The sequence below is a fragment of the Gobio gobio genome (assembly GCF_949357685.1).
Source record: "Gobio gobio genome assembly, chromosome: 25".
Taxonomy (NCBI): domain Eukaryota; kingdom Metazoa; phylum Chordata; class Actinopteri; order Cypriniformes; family Gobionidae; genus Gobio; species Gobio gobio.
In genome coordinates, this window is record NC_137121.1 from 11,170,727 (window position 1) to 11,189,001 (window position 18,275).

Here is an 18,275-nt window from a genome sequence, read left to right on the forward strand (position 1 = left end):
CCCGAGATCAAGAGGATCAAGCTGTTCTTGTGTTTATCTTGATCAATGGGAGAGTGAGGCTAAAACGTTCTCATGGATTAAACTTTTGCCTTCTGGGATTTTCAAGGTCGTGAGAATGCGCTTTCGCCCTCAGTTTGAAGAGAGCAAAAGTGATTCAGCAATTAAATAAGAGCTTTTATTTATTTGTGGTGATGTACGTCACATTTGTTTATTTTAGCCTACATGAATTGCAAAAAATGAAAAGGCCACTTGCTTCTGTGAGGGAGAGAGAAAAGAGGGAGAAAAAAAACTGTGGTGATTATGTAATCCATGTCTTACCTTGATGAATTATTAACTTTTTTACCGCCCCAGCCTGTTCACTGACCATATGATACATATTGCATGCAAAACTGGAAAGAACCAAAGTTCCAGGTGCAATGGCACGCATCTATAAGATGATAACCGTTCACTTTAGAGCAAATAAAAGGCATTGTTTGCACTTTGCAGAGATAGGTGTGTAAAATGGGATTGATAATCGTATTGTAGAACAAATTCTAGCATGGTATAGCGTCATTTGTACTCTACGATTTGGTTGGCATTTTCCGAGCATTGTTAGGATATTGTACAAGTTGTATTATACATCTGACTTTAAATTAATTTAGAACATAATTACTCAAGAGCTGCAGGAAAAATTGTACTACCCCAAATCAGAAAAAGTTGGGACAGTATGGAAAACGCAATTTTTTTTTTTACTTTGACTTGTATTTCATTGCAGACAATATGAACACAAAATATTTCATGTTTTGTCTGGTCAACTTCATGTCATTTGTAAATATGCATCCTTTCCTGTCATTCAGACCTGCAACACATTTCAAAAAAAGTTGGGACAGGAGCAATTTAGGGCTAGTAATGAGGTAAAATGGTTAAATAATGATGTGATTTGAAACAGGTGATGTCAACAGGTGATTGTAATTATGATTTGGTACAAAAGCAGCATCCAAGAAAGGTCTAATCCTTTAGGAGCAAAGATGGGCCGAGGATCGCCAGTTTGCCAACAAATACGTGAGAAAATTATTGAAATGTTTAAAAACAATGTTCCTCAAAGAAAGATAGGAAGAGATTTGGATATTTCACATCCAACAGTGCATAACATAATTAAAAGATTCAAGGAATCTGGAGGAATTTCAGTGCGTAAAGGACAAGGGCGCAAGCCTGAGCTGAACAACCGTGATCTCTGATCCCTCAGGCGGCACTGCATCAAGAATCGTCATTCATCTAGAAGCGATATCACCACATGGGCTCAGGACTACTTTGGCAAACCTTTGTCAAGTACCACAATACGTAGTTACATCCACAAATGCCAGTTAAAACTGTACTGTGCCAAAAGGAAGCCCTATGTTAACAGTGTCCAGAAGTGCCGTCGACTTCTCTGGGCTCGGAGGCATCTGGGATGGACCATCACACAGTGGAAACGTGTACTGTGGTCAGATGAATCAGTATTTCAGGTATTTTTTGGGAGGAATGGACGCTGTGTGCTCCGGACCAAAGAAGAAAAGGATCATCCAGACTGTTACCAGCAACAAGTCCAAAAGCCAGGGTCTGTCATGGTATGGGGTTGTGTCAGTGCCCTTGGCAAAGGTAACTTGCACTTCTGTGAAGGCAGCATTAATGCTGAAAAGTACATAGAGAATTTGGAGCATAATATGCTGCCTTCAAGAAGATATCTTTTCCTGGGACGTCCATGCATATTTCAACAAGACAATGCAAAACCACATTCTGCACACATTACAAAGTCCTGGCTGCGGAGGAAGAGGGTACGGGTACTTGACTGGCCTGCCTGCAGTCCCGACCTGTCTCCAATAGAGAATGTGTGGCGCATTTTGAAGCGCAAAATGCGACAACGAAGACCCCGTACTGTTGCCCACCTTAAGACTTGTTTGCAGGAAGAATGGGACAAAATTACACCTGAAACACTTCATCACTTGGTGTCTTCAGTCCCTAAACGTCTTTTAAGTGTTGTGAAAAGGAATGGCAACATTACAAAGTGGTAAATGCTTTACTGTCCCAACTTTTTTTGAAATGTGTTGCAGGTTTGAATGACAGGAAAGGATGCATATTTACAAATGACATGAAGTTGACCAGAAAAAACATGAAATATTTTGTGTTCATATTGTCTGCAATGAAATACAAGTCAAAGTAAATTTAGAAATCACTTCTTTTTTTTTTATTTGCGTTTTCCATAATGTCCCAACTTTTTCTGATTTGGGGTTGTATATGAAATGAAAAAATGTATCTATTTCACACGTTTAAGAGCCTTCCAAAGAAGAACCGGGCACTGTTACAACATCAACAATAAAAATTGAAATATTGGCAATTTACTCATTTTTCATCAGAATGCATGAATTATTTTTAAAGGAACACTCCACTTTTTTTGCAAATAGGCTCATTTTCCAACTCCCCTTTGGTTAAACAGTTGAGTTTTACCGTTTTCAAATCCATTCAGCCGATCTCCGGGTCTGGCGGTAGCACTTTTAGCATAGCTTAGCATAGATAACCGAATCTGATTAGACCGTTAGCATCTGTTTAACTCTAGGGGAGTTGGAAAATGAGCCTATTTAAAACAAAGTTGAGTGTTCCTTTAACAGGCATCAATGGCGAAAGATGCTTTTTGCTCCATTTCCTCCATTTGAAATTTGACCCGTAGAAAAGGCTTTTCAGTTATGGAAATGGGCCATAACTCAAAAGCCTTTTCTACTGGTCAAATTCAGATCATATCTGATCTGATTGGTGAAAGCCCTTATTTATGGGCGTTTTTGTGTATATGTGCTCCTAGGCTTCCTCAGACAAAACGCTTCTCCTCCCCACAAACACAGGAAACGAAGCACATCTAGGGAATAGTGTCTGTTAGACTAAGCACTGGCTGACCCAGTTATAAACCGCCAGTGGAAGAATTTATGTGATAGAATGAACTGAAGAACTGAAAGGTGTTCCCAGCCGCCAAAACCAGAGGCAGATCAGGGTAGAAAATTTCATGAAAACATGGGCAAAAAACATTGTTATTTGATACTAGCTTGCATTTTGTATAACCATATAGCCTACTTGTAGCATGACTTAAAAGCTCCCAACTATAAGCATTAAACGTTCGCTTTTGACTTGTACTGTTTGTACAAATGGCATGAATAATTCCACAAACCATGCGGATTATTAAGGTGAATAGTGCTATTACTCTTCTAAGTGATCTGACTCACTATTTCTGCCTGCCTGGCGGAAGATAAAATGGGTGAGAAAATCCCATTCATTTACTGTACATTAAAGGTGCAGTGAGCGATTTCTGAGAATCACTGTTGAACACTGTTGATATTTGAAATCAACCCAAACAAACACACCCCTCCCTTCATTACTTCGCCCTCGAAATGCAAGACCATGCAATGCAAGAGTGGATGTCTCTTCATCATAGCAGAAGTGAAGCAAAACAATGCTGATGATGATGAACGAATGACAAGAAGAACAAATGAAAATACAAGACAACAAACTACAATAGTAGCCTATTCAAGGCAAGCAAGAGTTTGTTGTTAGTCGCCAGCACAACAGCTCTATTACAAACAATGGCACTCATAACTCAGTGTTGGGGAAAGTTACCTTGCATTACAATATTGCGTTACTCCCTTAAAAAGTAACTAATTGCGTTACTTAGTTACTTTTTAAGAAAAGTAATGTGTTACATTACTTTAGCGTAACTTTTTTATTAGATTTTTGGGCAAATGTAAAGACCCTTTCACACCAAAATTGAAATAATAAGCCTCAGGCTGAAAGAAATGCAAATTCACGTGTGAACAGTAGAGGGCGCAGCTCAAACAAACCTTTCAGCAATTCTGGATAACGGAACAATAGGACGCAGGAGAAAAAAAAATTAAAACACTTTATCATTAAAGTAATTTTTGCTTATGGTTTAACTGAATCATCGAAGCTCAGCAGCAAGACATTGGTCAATAAAGTGAGATTGAATGCATACAAATATTTGTTTTATTTAACATATGTAACTTTGATTTTACATTTGACTGATTTTATCCATTTAAAGGGAATACTGAATCTATTTTTGTGCAAGTGAGATTAGTAAATGCATGCTCACATTTATTCTAAAACTACAATAACCCTCATGTTTACAATGTTTAAATGTTGTCAAAAGTACCGACCGCGATACCAATTCGGTACTAAAATTTTTAAAATGTGATGCTTTGAGCGCTGTTTAGCTGGAATTGTAAACACCTCTGACTGGCCTTTTGTGCTCATCGGATGTGTCTGTGATTGGCTACAATGATCAACGCACGGAAGTGTTTGAAAGTGTTTTGAAAGCGGGAACAGGAGCATCTGAAAGCACAAGTAGGCGTCAACCAGTGGACCCGGTGATAGACGCCTGCATTCAAACGCTCCCGTGTGTATCTGTGTAAGCGCACTGTGAAAAGCGTCATTGATGTATATTTATAACATGTTTTTGAATCGCTGGTCATTGTAGCCAATCACAGACACATCCGATTTACGATTCCGCTCAACAGCGCTCAAAGCGTCACATTTTTTAAAATGTCTGTACCGAATTGGTATCGCGGTCGGTACTTTTGACAACACTAGTTCACACACAACACCTCTGCACTTAGGATTTTTCTCAACATTGGGACAAGAGAGCCTTCAGTCAATGCATGGAAAAACAAAGTAACTTGCATTACTTACTTGAAAAAGTAATGCTTTACTTTGCTAGTTCAAAAAGTAATCTGATTACGTAACTCAAGTTACTTTTAATGCGTTACCCCCAACACTACTTATAACCAATGTTACTCACGTATGGAACACCGCAACATTTTCTCTTTTGTAATGTCTCTCGGCCATCTCTCTTTCTTCAAATCTCCCTCTCTCCTCCTCCATTATGGGTGGACACGCCCCCTACTGCTGATTGGCTACAAGTTTGTTGTGACGCTCTGTCATTTCCACTTTGAACAGCGTTTAGAAATCACTTACTGTACCTTTAAAGGGGGCCACAGAAACTTGGAAAGCAGACCACCCTAGCATTGTGGTAGTGACTTACACTGGCAAGAACCAATCAACCAACAAATTTTCTTCATAAAATATAGTAGTGATTATAATGCAGTGAATTTTTATTTGTTCAATGAATGCATTTTCCCAACCCTATTATATATATATATATATATATATATATATATATATATATATATATATATATATATATGCATGCTGATGGATGATTTATCATTAAGATTCACAGTCTTTTTATTTCAGCAAAGTAATCAGTATACATAATGGATGTTGCCTTTCACAGTTGCCAGAAGATCCCATGGCAGGGAAAACATGGCCAACTAGCACTTATGTAATTCCACCATTCCGGCAATATTCCGTCATCCTGTGGTGGGGCTCCCCTTGTGAAATCCAGTTCCATCTGTCCACGCTTGTCATTCTCTCTTACTGTAAGCTGCAGTGTAAATGGCGAAAGCTTCCCCCATCCTCTTTCAAAACACGAGGGACCATCTCACCAAATCTGTGTGGTAACCTTGCCAGAGGCTGACCAGGAGTCCCTAGTGAGGGGAACTATGGTTAAATTTATCCCAAAATGATGGAGGGCAGATATGCCTTTCTGTCATTCTATGCTGTCCTTGAGAGCGCACAATGACCTTGAGTTTCAGCTTGTTGACGTGGCACTTTTCAGTAGCACGTTGAGAAACTCAAGACGTGACATTATCCAAGTGCGCTTTTCTGCTGAAATGGCCGTTCATGAGCAATTAGTGTTTTCATGGTGTTGTGATTGGATTTATTTTTGTCTGCTCTTAAGTTGGGAAGACCTATTTATAGCAGACCTGTGTGTTACAGCTGTTTTTTTCTTTCTTTTAAGGAATATACAGAACAAGCATTTAAGGAATTCTGTCACTTACTAATCCTAGTGTTGTTCCTGTATAACCTCTTTTTTTGGTGGAACACAAAAGGAGGATTTTGAAGTGTGGCATTGATTGCTCTTTGCTCTATGCAGTTACAATGAATAGGGAATGAGGTTTAAAAGCGGCATAAAAATATCAGAGTTTTAAGTCTTCTGAAGTCATACCAAAGCTATCAGAATAGACACAGTTCATCCCTCCAAAATCTCCCTTGTGGTGTTCCGCGGATGAAAGAGAGCCATACATGTTTGGAACAACATTAGGGTGAATAAATATTGAAAGAACTGTCATTTTTGGATAAATTATTTCTTTAAGGTCTTACATAATGTCTCTCTCTTTTCTCTCTCACAGTGGATAGCATTTGCATCTTTGTTCTTCATTTTGGTATCCATTACCACATTCTGTTTGGAGACGCATGAGGCCTTCAATCCCATCATCAACCGGACAGAGCCCTACACAGTCGGCAATGAAACTCTGGAGCGTGTCTGGAGCGAGACGGAGACCATGGTGCAGTTAACCTACGTTGAGGGTGTCTGCGTTGTGTGGTTCACTTTTGAGTTTCTGATCCGAGTGACTACATGTCCAAACAAATTAAAGTTTGTCAGAAACACCCTCAACATCATCGACTTTGTGGCTATCCTCCCTTTCTACCTGGAGGTGGGGTTGAGCGGACTCTCCTCCAAAGCAGCGAAAGACGTGTTGGGTTTCCTCCGTGTGGTGCGATTCGTTCGAATTCTCCGCATCTTCAAGTTGACAAGACACTTTGTGGGTTTGCGGGTACTAGGGCACACGCTCCGTGCCAGTACCAATGAATTTATCCTCCTCATCATTTTCCTGGCACTCGGAGTCTTAATCTTTGCAACTATGATCTACTACGCCGAACGTATCGGAAGAAACCCCAATGATCCCATGGCTAGCAACGGCACGCACTTCAAGAACATCCCCATTGGCTTCTGGTGGGCTGTGGTAACAATGACAACCCTCGGCTACGGCGATATGTACCCTCAGACGACATCTGGTATGTTGGTGGGCGCACTGTGCGCCCTTGCAGGTGTACTAACGATTGCCATGCCTGTCCCTGTGATCGTGAACAACTTCGGCATGTACTACTCCCTAGCCATGGCGAAACAAAAACTACCAAAGAAGAAAAATAAGCATATCCCACGAGCACCTCAACTGGGGTCTCCCAACTACTGCAAATCAGCCATTAACTCCCCGCGACCCAGCACGCACAGCGACACATGCCCCCTGGCACAGGAAGAGGTTTCCGAGATCAGATACCAAGGTAGGAACTAATATTTTAGAATCTGTAAAGTTCGGAAGTGTCACTGTGTGTTAACCTTAAAGGAGTCAGGTATAAATTTGTTTTCCCAGAGCGTCACTGATTTGGTTTTACCATTATATTACCCAATTTCTGCCCCTTAAGGTGATGACACACGGGGCAAATTTTTGAGCAATGTTCCTGGCCAATGTTGCCATCAACAGGCAACCAGGTGAGACACAGGGCCCACGACCGATCTAAAAGATAGAAAGATCAATCATGATAGAAATGTGTTGCCCATTCTCAATAGAAAAGTGCTCTGCAACATTGCTTAAAAAAGTTGCCCCGTGTATCATCACTACTGTGCGTTCACACCAGACGCAACTTGCGTGAATAAATTGCGCTATTCGCAGGTAGTTGGACGTTTGAACATTTTGAGTTTACTCGTTTCATTCGCACGTGACATTCACTTCACAACAGATGCGAATTCGTATCATGGAAGGGGCTTCTGCCAGGCAGCTCCAGTCTCGTTGCAAAATGGCTGACATGGATTGTTTTAAAATACGGCGAATAAGCTCAATTTGCTGGCTTTAGCTAGCTTGTAGTCTCTATATGTGTGTGTATATATATATATAGCTCAAATTGAGTAAAGAGCGCTTTTTACAACTTACCAGACTGTCCGACCTCCTCACTCTCTTTCTTCCAAGCAAGATCCTTTTTATTCCCGTTTCTATAAAGTATGAAGATGTATCATACAGCTCCGGGTATCCACACATGATTTTGTCCTCATTGTTGTCACTACAAGAGCAAGCTCCTGATTTGTTAACGTGGCGCGAATCACGTGTTACACGCATCAAACACCCAAAAAAAATCTCAAATTCGCGCTGTGGCATTCGCACAAATTGCGTCATTCGCGTCTTTGCTTTGACTTAACATGTAAATCACTCAGGCTTAACGCTTCATTTGTGTCTGGTGTGAACGCACCATTAGAGTTAAACAGCTTGCCACTGTACCTTTAAAGGCCGGGACACACCAAGCCGATGGTCAGAAGTCGGACATTTTTGAGTGTTGATTGGCTTAGTTTTTCAACTATATTCCGCACCGTTGGCTCTAGTTGGATGCACTCTGAGAGTTTTTGTTCAGCTTAGCGAGCGAGTCAGTGCATGAAAATAAAAGCAAAAGTGATGAAAGCGGGCAAAGAAGTCAAAACGCTACAGACAGATGGCTGTTATAATTTGCCGTCATCTTACCTGAGCATTTGAATGCACAAATATTTTCATAATAACATGAGACGACTGGATTGAAGAAAGTGATCAGCGTGATTGATATTCCAAATGGTAACCAAGTTCTGATTTGTGTGAGGTTTGTATATCTGCAGTCCTAGTTTTGGTTTCCCTTTTTGAATGACGAAAATAGACTATTGATACATGCTGAAATAAACAGATATTTACTTACACACAGGCGCCTGTGAGGAACGAACCTGCAAGATGAGTCGCCTTTAGTCCTTTTGGTGTTTTCAAGCGCAAATTTTAGGCTGAGACGCAGCCGATGAGGCTTAGTGTGTCCCGGGCTTAAGACTTACAAACAATCCCTTTAGCACTTCTTTGTTACTTTTCCACAACTTAATGAGTCAGTTTTCTGAGCACTGATGAGTTAATGTAGATCAGGGGTCTCCAAACTTGGTCCTGGAGGGCCACTGTCCTGCAGAGTTTAGTTCCAGCCCCAAATAAACACACCTGAACCAGCTAATCAGTGTCTTACTAGGCCGAAGTAAGACACTGATTAGCTGGTTCAGGTGTATTTAATTGGGGTTGGAGCTAAACTCTGCAGGACAGTGGCCCTCCAGGACCGAGTTTGGAGACCCCTGATGTAGGTGGTCATGTTTTTTCAAAGCGTTTTTGCAGCTTAGTTTCAATAGACTGAAACCGAAATCGCTGTTTCCCCCATACCTTTACTATTTGACGGGACAGCCATTTGCAGTGGTGTTCAAATCCATAGCTGACATTGTCGAGTGCACTCATTCAATCCCACAATGCACTGTGACGGTCGTGCCGAATGAATTCCTGCATCTGTAATTTAGGGAATAGTGAATAAGGGTATAGGGGGCGATTTTGAACACAGCTAAAGTGATTCAGTTCAGTGATATGTATACATAGAAAAACTCTTTTATTTGAAAAGATCATTTTGATATGATGAGCTCTGGATTTTTAGCTGGACTGCTCTTGAGGTGGGCGCTTCTGAATAATGCTTTGATTTTAAACAAGAAACATGTGATTAAGATTTACGAGTAATTAGTGGTCTTGTTTGTGAAAATTAAAAAGTGCTAATGGGTTTTAGGAATGCAGTAATCCCTCTGTTTCTCTCTTTGTGGGTTTCCTGTCACTGAAGCTTACTACTACTCTAAGCTTTCACAGGCATATACATTACAGAAAGTCCAACCCAGCAATTAAGTGTAACCGCACACGCTAGAGTTTATGCTATGCCAGACGATGCTGAGAATACATTGATATGAAAGGGCATGGTATGTTTTAAGGATGTAGTGGGAAAAGGGTTTGTGAATGACGCTAAATTGTGTGACTAAAATTTGAGAAAATGTTCACTTTTGCTACAATGCACTTTGATGAAGACTTTCAGTCCATTCCTACTTTCGGACATCCATATTGATGCATTCCCACTTGGGAAACCACCTAATGCAGAAATACAATCAAATCCTACATTTAGGTCAGGGGTATTGATCTCTGCTCATAAACCCCTTTTCCACCCGCATGAACCTGGTGCTAGTTCGGTGCTATTGCCGGAACCGATTTGCCTTTCCACGGAGAGCCGCCACAGATCCAGGTCTTACGTCACTGTATACGTCTCATCTTTCCCAGAAACGCTAGCGCGGCAGCGCCAAACAAACGCACCAATCAACAATGGCGGACGTTGCTTTACTATGGATGCTCATGGCTCTGCAGAACCTACGCCGGCATTCAAACGCAGCGAATCCATTTTGCACATGCAGCTCGCCATAATTTGAATAGATGGAGATTACAATCAAGAATGACGGGAATAATCCATCGTTTTTAGCTGTTATTTAAAAAATGCCGGTCACAAGTTTGTGTTCATCTTGTTGCTCATGCTAACCCCGCCCCCAGCCCCTTATGCAAATGGTTCTTACTTCTAGACCAGCAATGTTTTGGTGATACTTACGAACCACTTTTCCTGGTTCAGAGCTGGTGCTTTGGGTGTTGAAAGAAAAATACCAGCACTCAATCTGCCGTGGTGGAAAAGGGGCATTGTAGATCCAGTGTTTTACAGAGTTTAGGTTCAACCCTGCTCCAACAAACCTACTTTTAAAGGGTTAGTTTAATTTCATCCCAAAAATGTAATTTCTGTCATTAATTACTCTCCCTCATGTCGTTCCAAACCCGTAAGACCTTCGTTCATATTCGGAACACAAATGAAGATATTTTTAATGAAATCCGGTAGCTTTCTGACCACACATATTCCCCTTTTCCACCAGCATGAACCGGGCGCTAGTTCAGAGCTAGTGCTAGTGCCGGTTCAGAGTTGGTTCGATTGACGAGCCTTCTAAGAACCGGTTTGCCTTCCACATGCTAAAGAGCCACCACAGAGCCAGGTCTTACGTCACTCTGTATACGTCTCATCTTTCTCAGCAACACTATTGAGGCAGCGGGAAACACAAACACACCAGGCTTGTTCGAAATTCATCAGCACTGCGCAGACTGATCTGTGTATGGCATCAAAATACGCAAGAGCGATTCAAAAGCATAAGGAGTTGTATGCTCTCGTTGTACTTTGATGTTATACGGCGATCGGTCTGCTCAGCGCCGATGCATCTCGAACAAGCCTTCCATCAACAATGGCGAACGTTGCGTTACTATTGATGCACATGACATAGGCATCAAAACACAGCGAATCTAATGCATTTGTGCAGTTCACCGTAATTTGTATAGAGACGGAGATTACAATCGAGCAGCTATTAGCTCGATTAGCTGCTATTTCAAAAATGGTCTTGTTGGTTACGGTAACCCCGCCCCCAGCCCCTAGCCCCTGACGCAAGCAGTTCTTACTTCTAGACCAGCAATGTTTTGGTGCTACTAAAGAACCACTTTTCCTGGTTCAGAGCTGGTGCTTTGGGTGTGGAAAGACAAAGAACTGATTTGAAACTAGGCTCTGGCTCCGAACCAGCACTCAAACTGCCTTGGTGGAAAAGGGGTAATAGGAAGCAACACAACAACTACTTTCAAGGCCCAGAAAGGCAGTAAAAAGATCATTAAAATAGTCTATGTGACTCCAGTGTAGAGGGCTGCATTGGGATTGAGTCCCGCCGGGTCCCGCGGGACCCAACGTAAATCTCGCGGGAGCGGGCGGTTTGAATTTTGCTGCGGGCGGGAATGGGCGGCTAAAAAAAACACAGCGGGAATCGGCGGGATAGGGAGGTTGCCTAACGACATGATGGAGAAGATGTCAATAGATGATGTAGAAAAGAACCTCAAACGAGGTATTTACAGCACAAAAGCTAAGCAAGGAAAGTCTGACATTTGGAGAAGTTTCTCAATTGTTTTGGTAGGCAAAGTCATGCGGTATAACGTTATATGTATCCACATATTGCGCAGCTGGCAAATACAGATACTTGATCATACCTCACCAAAAACGCTCAGCACTCCCTGCAGGTCAAGTTGACTGTTTGGTGTTTTTGACAAACAATACATAGAAGTTTAGTGAGTGGAAATGGATTGTTTCTAAATGTCCGTTTGCTATTTTGTGTTCACATTACGTTCTGTTGAAGCATGTTTTCTCAGGTTTCCTTTCAGTCGGTCACGTTCGACGGAATTGGGATCTGTTTTTTGTTTCTCAATCTGGTTTTCTGTTTTGCAAAGCAGTCTATTTTTATGTGCAAAGTTTTTGATAAAAACAAAATTATATTTGAATGTATTTGTATTTGTCTTTTTTTTACATGCATGCAGGGAAACGAAACAAACAACCCCATGAATCTCTTTAATAATATCAATACAAATACGTGTTTTTTTCCCCCTGCGGGACGGGAGAAGACACAAAATCAATGCATCTCTATTATTGTGCGGGAATAAATTCTCGGAGTTTTGCGGGTGCGGGCGGGAGTGGACATACATATTGCGGGAGCGGGCGGGAGTGTAACACATACGTTGCGGGAGCGGGCGGTAATGGTCAGAAATTCGGCGGGTGCGGGCGGGAGCGGGATGAAGAAAACAGTCCCGCGCAGGGCTCTACTCCAGTGGTTCAACCCTAATGTTATTAGGGCTGCCACTAACGACTATTTTTATATCGATTAATCTATCGACTAATTTGTCGATTAATCGATTAATCTATCGACTAATTTATCGCAACAATTTTCAACAATTTTTCTTAAAAACATTTAATTTAACTTGCAATGTTGGTCTTCAGTACTGTACTATAAAAAAGTATACATTTAAACCAGCCCTTGACAAAAAGTAAAACTAAAAGAGTAAAAATGTAAAAAGGTACAAATTTGTAAACCAACATAACAAAAAGCAAATACTTTTTATATAGAATAGTGTTGTCACGATACCAAAATGATGACTTCGATACGATACCAGACTAAAATACCTGAAGTATTATGACAGAACTTACTATTCATTGTTTATCATTGTTTTAGGGTTAAAAAACTCACTTGGCCGGCATGTTCCTGCCAGGTTCCTGCCCTGCTTCACACAGAATATTAGGTCCGACCCTTTAAGAGCTGCACTGACCAAATTCATTGTAACACCCGATTTCTCATTCAACTCTGTATACGTTCACTAAAGACATATCCGACTGCTTTTACCCGAATACTCGCCAGGACGTGCATTTGTACATTTGTTTGTCCCGGCTGCGCCGCACTTTTCTGTTGCTTGCTTTTTCCTGAGCTGCGCGTATATATTTGTCTGTTCTGCTTCCATTGTTTAGTGAACGGTGGAAGCATAGATCACACACACGTCCTCACTCCTGCTGTCACACATCGACACAAAGTAAGAAAAAATGCTCTTAATAGAGTGCTGTAATTTTTTTTTTTAAGTACCGGTACTATAACAATATCGTATCGTACCCAACTTACCCAGTCGACTAAAAATATTGACGTCGACTAATTAACAGTGGCGACGCAGTCGATTGTATCGACCAATCGCGACAGGCCTAAATGTTATGAATAAGCGACTAGAATACTTTTTGTGCGCAAATAAACAAACTCTCTTCCCTGTCACTCTCTTACGCTATTCACATTGTTGGGCTATTCACACAGTGCAGAGCTTCCAAGTTCTACAGCAGAACGGCTGGCTCACTATAGGCTGAGCACCACATGGTGCTTATGTGAATCGTGTAGGAGAGTGTCATAGAAGAGAATGTTGAATGAAGTCGTTATTTTTGTTTGTTTTTTGCGCACAAAAAGTATTCTCGTCGCTTCATTAAATTAAGGTTGAACCACTGGAGTCACATGGACTATTTTAAAGATGTCTTTACTACCTTTCTGGGCCTTGATAGTGGTCATTGTGTTGCTGTCTATGTGGGTTCAGAAAGCTATCGGATTTCATCAAAAATATCTTCATTTGTGTTCCGAAGATGAACGAAGGTCTTACAGATTTGGAATGACATGAGGGTGAGGAATTAATGACAGAATTTTCATTTTTGGGTGAACTAACCCTTTAATGTTGAAATAATACTGAAAATGATTAGCTGGTTCAAGTGTGTTTGATTAAGGTTGGAGCTAAACTCGAAAGGACAACAGGTCGGGTGGATCACCAGTGATGTAGGTCATGATATAACAGGAAAATATGGTTTCCTAGTGTATATCAATCCAGGTGAATTTGACTAGGTATAAAATCACGCATATTTGAAAAAGCATCAGTCTTTCTTGTCTTTCTTCACTAAATGTCCTTTTATGTGAGCGGTTTGGCTTTCAGGATGTATTGCCGTGTTGATAGCCTGAAATAAATCCTGCATGTCACCTCCCACAATCTGTAATGAGTCATCTCTCTCTGCCTGTGACTGGAGATTTTAAAGTGAACGGGGAGCCATCCAAAGCTGCCCTGGCCAATGAGGATTGTCCTCACATCGACCAGGCGGTGTCGCCCGAGGAAGTCTTCAGCCCCGTGGACCGTGAGAGACCCTGCTTCCTGCTCACCACCGGAGGAGAACGAGCCAATCACACGGGGGGGAGAGTCAGGAAGGGTACGTAACCAGCCAATCACTGCTACCCGTCAGAGCACTGCCAGTGCTGTGTCTGAAAGTGGAGCAGCTGTCAATCAAAGATGCTCTTTCGGTGCAAATCGACCGACTGTCACTCGGCCTCCTTTCTCGCAGTCTGATAGCTCCTCAGGTCTGCCGTTACCCTAAGGTTGACAGGAAAAGCTGCATATCCAAGTGAGCCTTTTGATTTTTAGCTCAGTCTGAACAAGATCTTTGAGAAGAACACGCAGTTTTTCTTAATGTGTTCATACGAGTGCAGTATGCTTTACAGTACGTATTTCAGGTACATTCTGTGGACTGTTATGTAAAGGTCCAATTTTAAATGAAAAAGTAAAATTTTCATTAAAAAACGATGGTTTTATACAGTAAAAGAGCCAGTATATTGCCTAGAAGTGTGCTTGTTTGCATGCAGATTCACAACGGCGGGTGGTCCTGGTGACGGTGAATCTCACAAGAGATGCAGCATGGGATACGGGGCATGTGGTCACATGACAAGAACTCAGCCAGTCAGAAGCTCTCAATCGTAACTTAAAGCAATGACAGCAAACAGGTGCCATTAGCAAGTCCTTACTACCCTACTGAAAAGATCTTTCTCTTCATGCTGGATGATTGTGGAAGACTTGCTGGGTAGGCTAGTTACGGAGTTTTGTTGGGACATTGGTACTCAAACAGCTATGCTGGTATTTTCAACGGGATCATCCAGTTAAGACTTGGCCAGGGCTATTAAGTATCAAACTCTTTCCATAATAAAGGTTAGACCTTGAGCAATACTTTAGGATAGTCCTGTTGTTTGTTTGCCCTAGTCACCCCCATATTTAACAGAACTAGCATCATCTGGGTATCCACGTATGGTTGTCGCTTGTCGGGCTGATGTGTCTGGCTGAGTTCTTTGATGTCTCTCTGAACCTGTGTTGTGCTGTAAAGCACTGTGAAGCAACCCCATGCATGCAGTAGACAGTTTGAAGCATAGACGCATGGAGGATGATGCAGTTGACTTGGCAATCAGTCAATGTCAACTGGCTAACCATGAACATAACAAGTACATGACCGGGCAACACTAACACAATCTAATCTGTGCAAACACACCACATACAGTACACACACCTCAGCTATCTGTCCACGTGCATACTTTAATAACCCTATTTATTCACAAGCAAGCCTTGGCAGAGAGTCTTTGTCTAGAGTTGAAGGCTGCTCTGAGGTTTTACTGAAAGCCTTTTTTCTCTTCAAATGAAGGTTATGAAAAGCCATGGAGCCATAGCAGCATGTCTGGAGGCGTGGCCTCAGTGTCGGCCCTGCCCTGCAGCCCGCCCTGTCTCATGCAGCAGGTCCACTCTCCCATCCCATCCATCCTGTAGCATGGACAACAAAACTAACCAATCAGAGGCCCTCGCTCCGCAGTGCTGCGCTGAGATGCCTGCTCACACTGTGTACCATCCATCTGTCTCTCATTAAACTCTCCTTCATTTGTAACTCATCTTCTTCCTCTTCCTTACTTATCTACTCTTCTCTTCTTTCCTCTCTTGCTTCCTGCTTCACTCCTTATTCTCTTTTCCTTCCTCATCCTCTGCCCTTCTCCTTCCTCTTCCGTCTCTACTCTTATCCTTCATCTTCTTCTTAATTACCTCTTTTTCCTCCTCCACTTTCTTCTCCTTTCTCTTATCTAATCTTTTTCATGTTCTCCTACCTCTTCTTCCACCATTCTCCTCTTCCTCCCCCTTTCATCTTACTTTCTTTCCTCTTCCCCTCCACTCTTTTGTTCCTTCCCTTTTCCACCTCATCTTCCCTTCACTTGTCTATCCTTGTCTCTCCCTCTTCTTTGTTCTTTTATCTTCCTCTTCTCCCTAATCTTCTTCCTCTTCCCTACTTGTCTATTCTTCTCTTCCTCCTCTTAATTTTCCTGTTTTCCTCTTCTCTTCATCTTCCACTCCTTCCTCATCCTCTTCCCTAGTCTGCTCTTCTCCTTAATTACCACTCCTTCCTCTTATCTAATCTTTTTACTTGTTCTCCTACCTCTTCTTCCACCATTCTCCCTTCTCTTACCTTCTCTTGTTTGTTCTTTCCTCTTCTCTCCTTCTCATCTTTTCCTCCTCTGCCATTCCTCTTCCTTTTTCTCTTCCCTCCCCATCTTCTGCTCCTTATATTTTCCTCCTCTTCCCTTCACTTGTCTATTCTTCTCTTCCTCTCCCTCCTCTCCATTTTGATCTTCTCTTCTCCTCTCCAGTCTCTCATATTCCTTTGCAGTGTTCTCATCTACCCTCCCTTCTCTGTTCTGTCTCATTTCTTTCCTCACTTTCAAATATCTGCACTTTCACTCTTCCCCTTATCTCTCATTCATTCCCCCTTTTCCCCAAACCCTGAGTGTTTAAAGCTGTGGTTTTCATTGGGTGCTAATGGACACCATTTAAAATGAAAAAAAGATGAGACAATGGCTATTTCATATATAAGATAGTTTAAAGTAACACTAAACAAACATGATTCTAGTGATGCACACGTCACCAACAGAAACTTGACTGAAGAAACCTCATTTGCATTTGCATGCCTTGCATGGGAAACTATCTGAGAAAACAATGTAAGTTTATTGAAAATATGTACAAAAAAACTGTTTTTTCACCCAAAGCTTCTTTAAATATATCTGATGCAGAGTATGATATCATTTACGATGACATACAATATATGTAGCAATTGTTTTATTTTATTTTTGCAGACATTTTTTTGCCTTTCCCCAAACTATCTCTGGTGTGTTTTAAACACACTTGTATCTGTTAGTAGCAGCAATTGAGTTGACCATCTGCCTTTTTGACAAATTAATTAAGTTATTATGCAAATAGTGAAAAAAGAGCACTTTAACTTACTTTTTCTCAACCAGAGCAGGCAAATTTAAACAGCAGAATTTCAATTACAATACCAGCTATTTTTCCACAAAACCCATATTTTTCATAAATTCAGTTTCAAATGTGATTTATCTGGAGTACATACATGTGTATATCACATTTTTAAACATTTAACACTGTAGCAAATCATACGCAATCAGAAAATATACAATATCGATGTATTGTGCAGTTGACAGAAAAAAAAAAAAGAAAATAATCAATGTACTTTTGGGATTACTTGGGGAGAGGTAAATGCATGTACTTTTATGCAAAAAATACATATGCGAATGACAAACCTGTAAATATGAACCTTGCATGAAATAAATTTTGTATCCAATCTGTATATAGACTCTGGTTTTCTTTGACAGAACATGCATACATAACTCCCCAGTTGCTTGGCAATAAGCTGTGCCTGTATTGTGATGTCTCTTTGATCTTTCACCCGGTCTTTATCACTGAGCTGTTTTTTTATGGCAGCTATTTTTAGACTTTACAGTCCATATTTAAAAAAAGAAAATGTTGTAATTATGCACCAGTGTTACTAGCTCATAATTCAGACCTGTTAAAAGGATGCACAAGCACACTTCGATCTTGAAAGGTGGGAAAGGTCAAAGAGAAAGCCTGTGTGACCTCCGGGTAAAGCGGAGAAGGTTGAAACAGGAGAGCCGAGGCAGGACTAGCGGTGACCGTGCCCTGTTTCGCACACCAGTAGCATGCCACAAGTCATTTAACATGCATGTCACACCGTCCCACTGTGTACAAACCCAAACACAGCATGACCTAATGAGTTAATCATATTGAAGGAATTGTTCACCTAAAAATGAAAATGTCTTGATTATTTACTCATCCCAAGCCCTACTCATCCAAGATGCCTTTCTTTCCACAGCCGAAGACAAATTAAGGTTTTGGAGGAAAACATTCCAGGAGTTTTCTCCATTATGCAAGTGAATGGTACCTAAGGTAGACTAAGATGACCCCAGCCGAAAATTTGAAAGATAA

At 41.3% G+C, this 18,275-nt stretch overlaps 1 protein-coding gene across 2 annotated transcripts in view; it reads left to right on the plus strand.

Annotated features, from left to right (window-relative positions):
• kcnc1b (potassium voltage-gated channel, Shaw-related subfamily, member 1b) overlaps window positions 1-18,275 on the plus strand; it is a 31,484-nt gene that overhangs the window by 10,140 nt on the left and 3,069 nt on the right. The window contains exons 2-4 of one of the 2 annotated variants that reach the window (XM_079810397.1): window positions 6,267-7,200; window positions 14,209-14,385; window positions 15,640-15,776. In XM_079810397.1, coding sequence (XP_079666523.1) covers window positions 6,267-7,200; window positions 14,209-14,385; window positions 15,640-15,761 — 1,233 coding nt within the window. In that variant the 3' untranslated portion in view covers window positions 15,762-15,776. Of the gene's footprint in view, window positions 1-6,266; window positions 7,201-14,208; window positions 14,386-15,639; window positions 15,777-18,275 lie in introns of those variants that run through there. The other variant, XM_079810398.1, reaches the window with a different exon arrangement.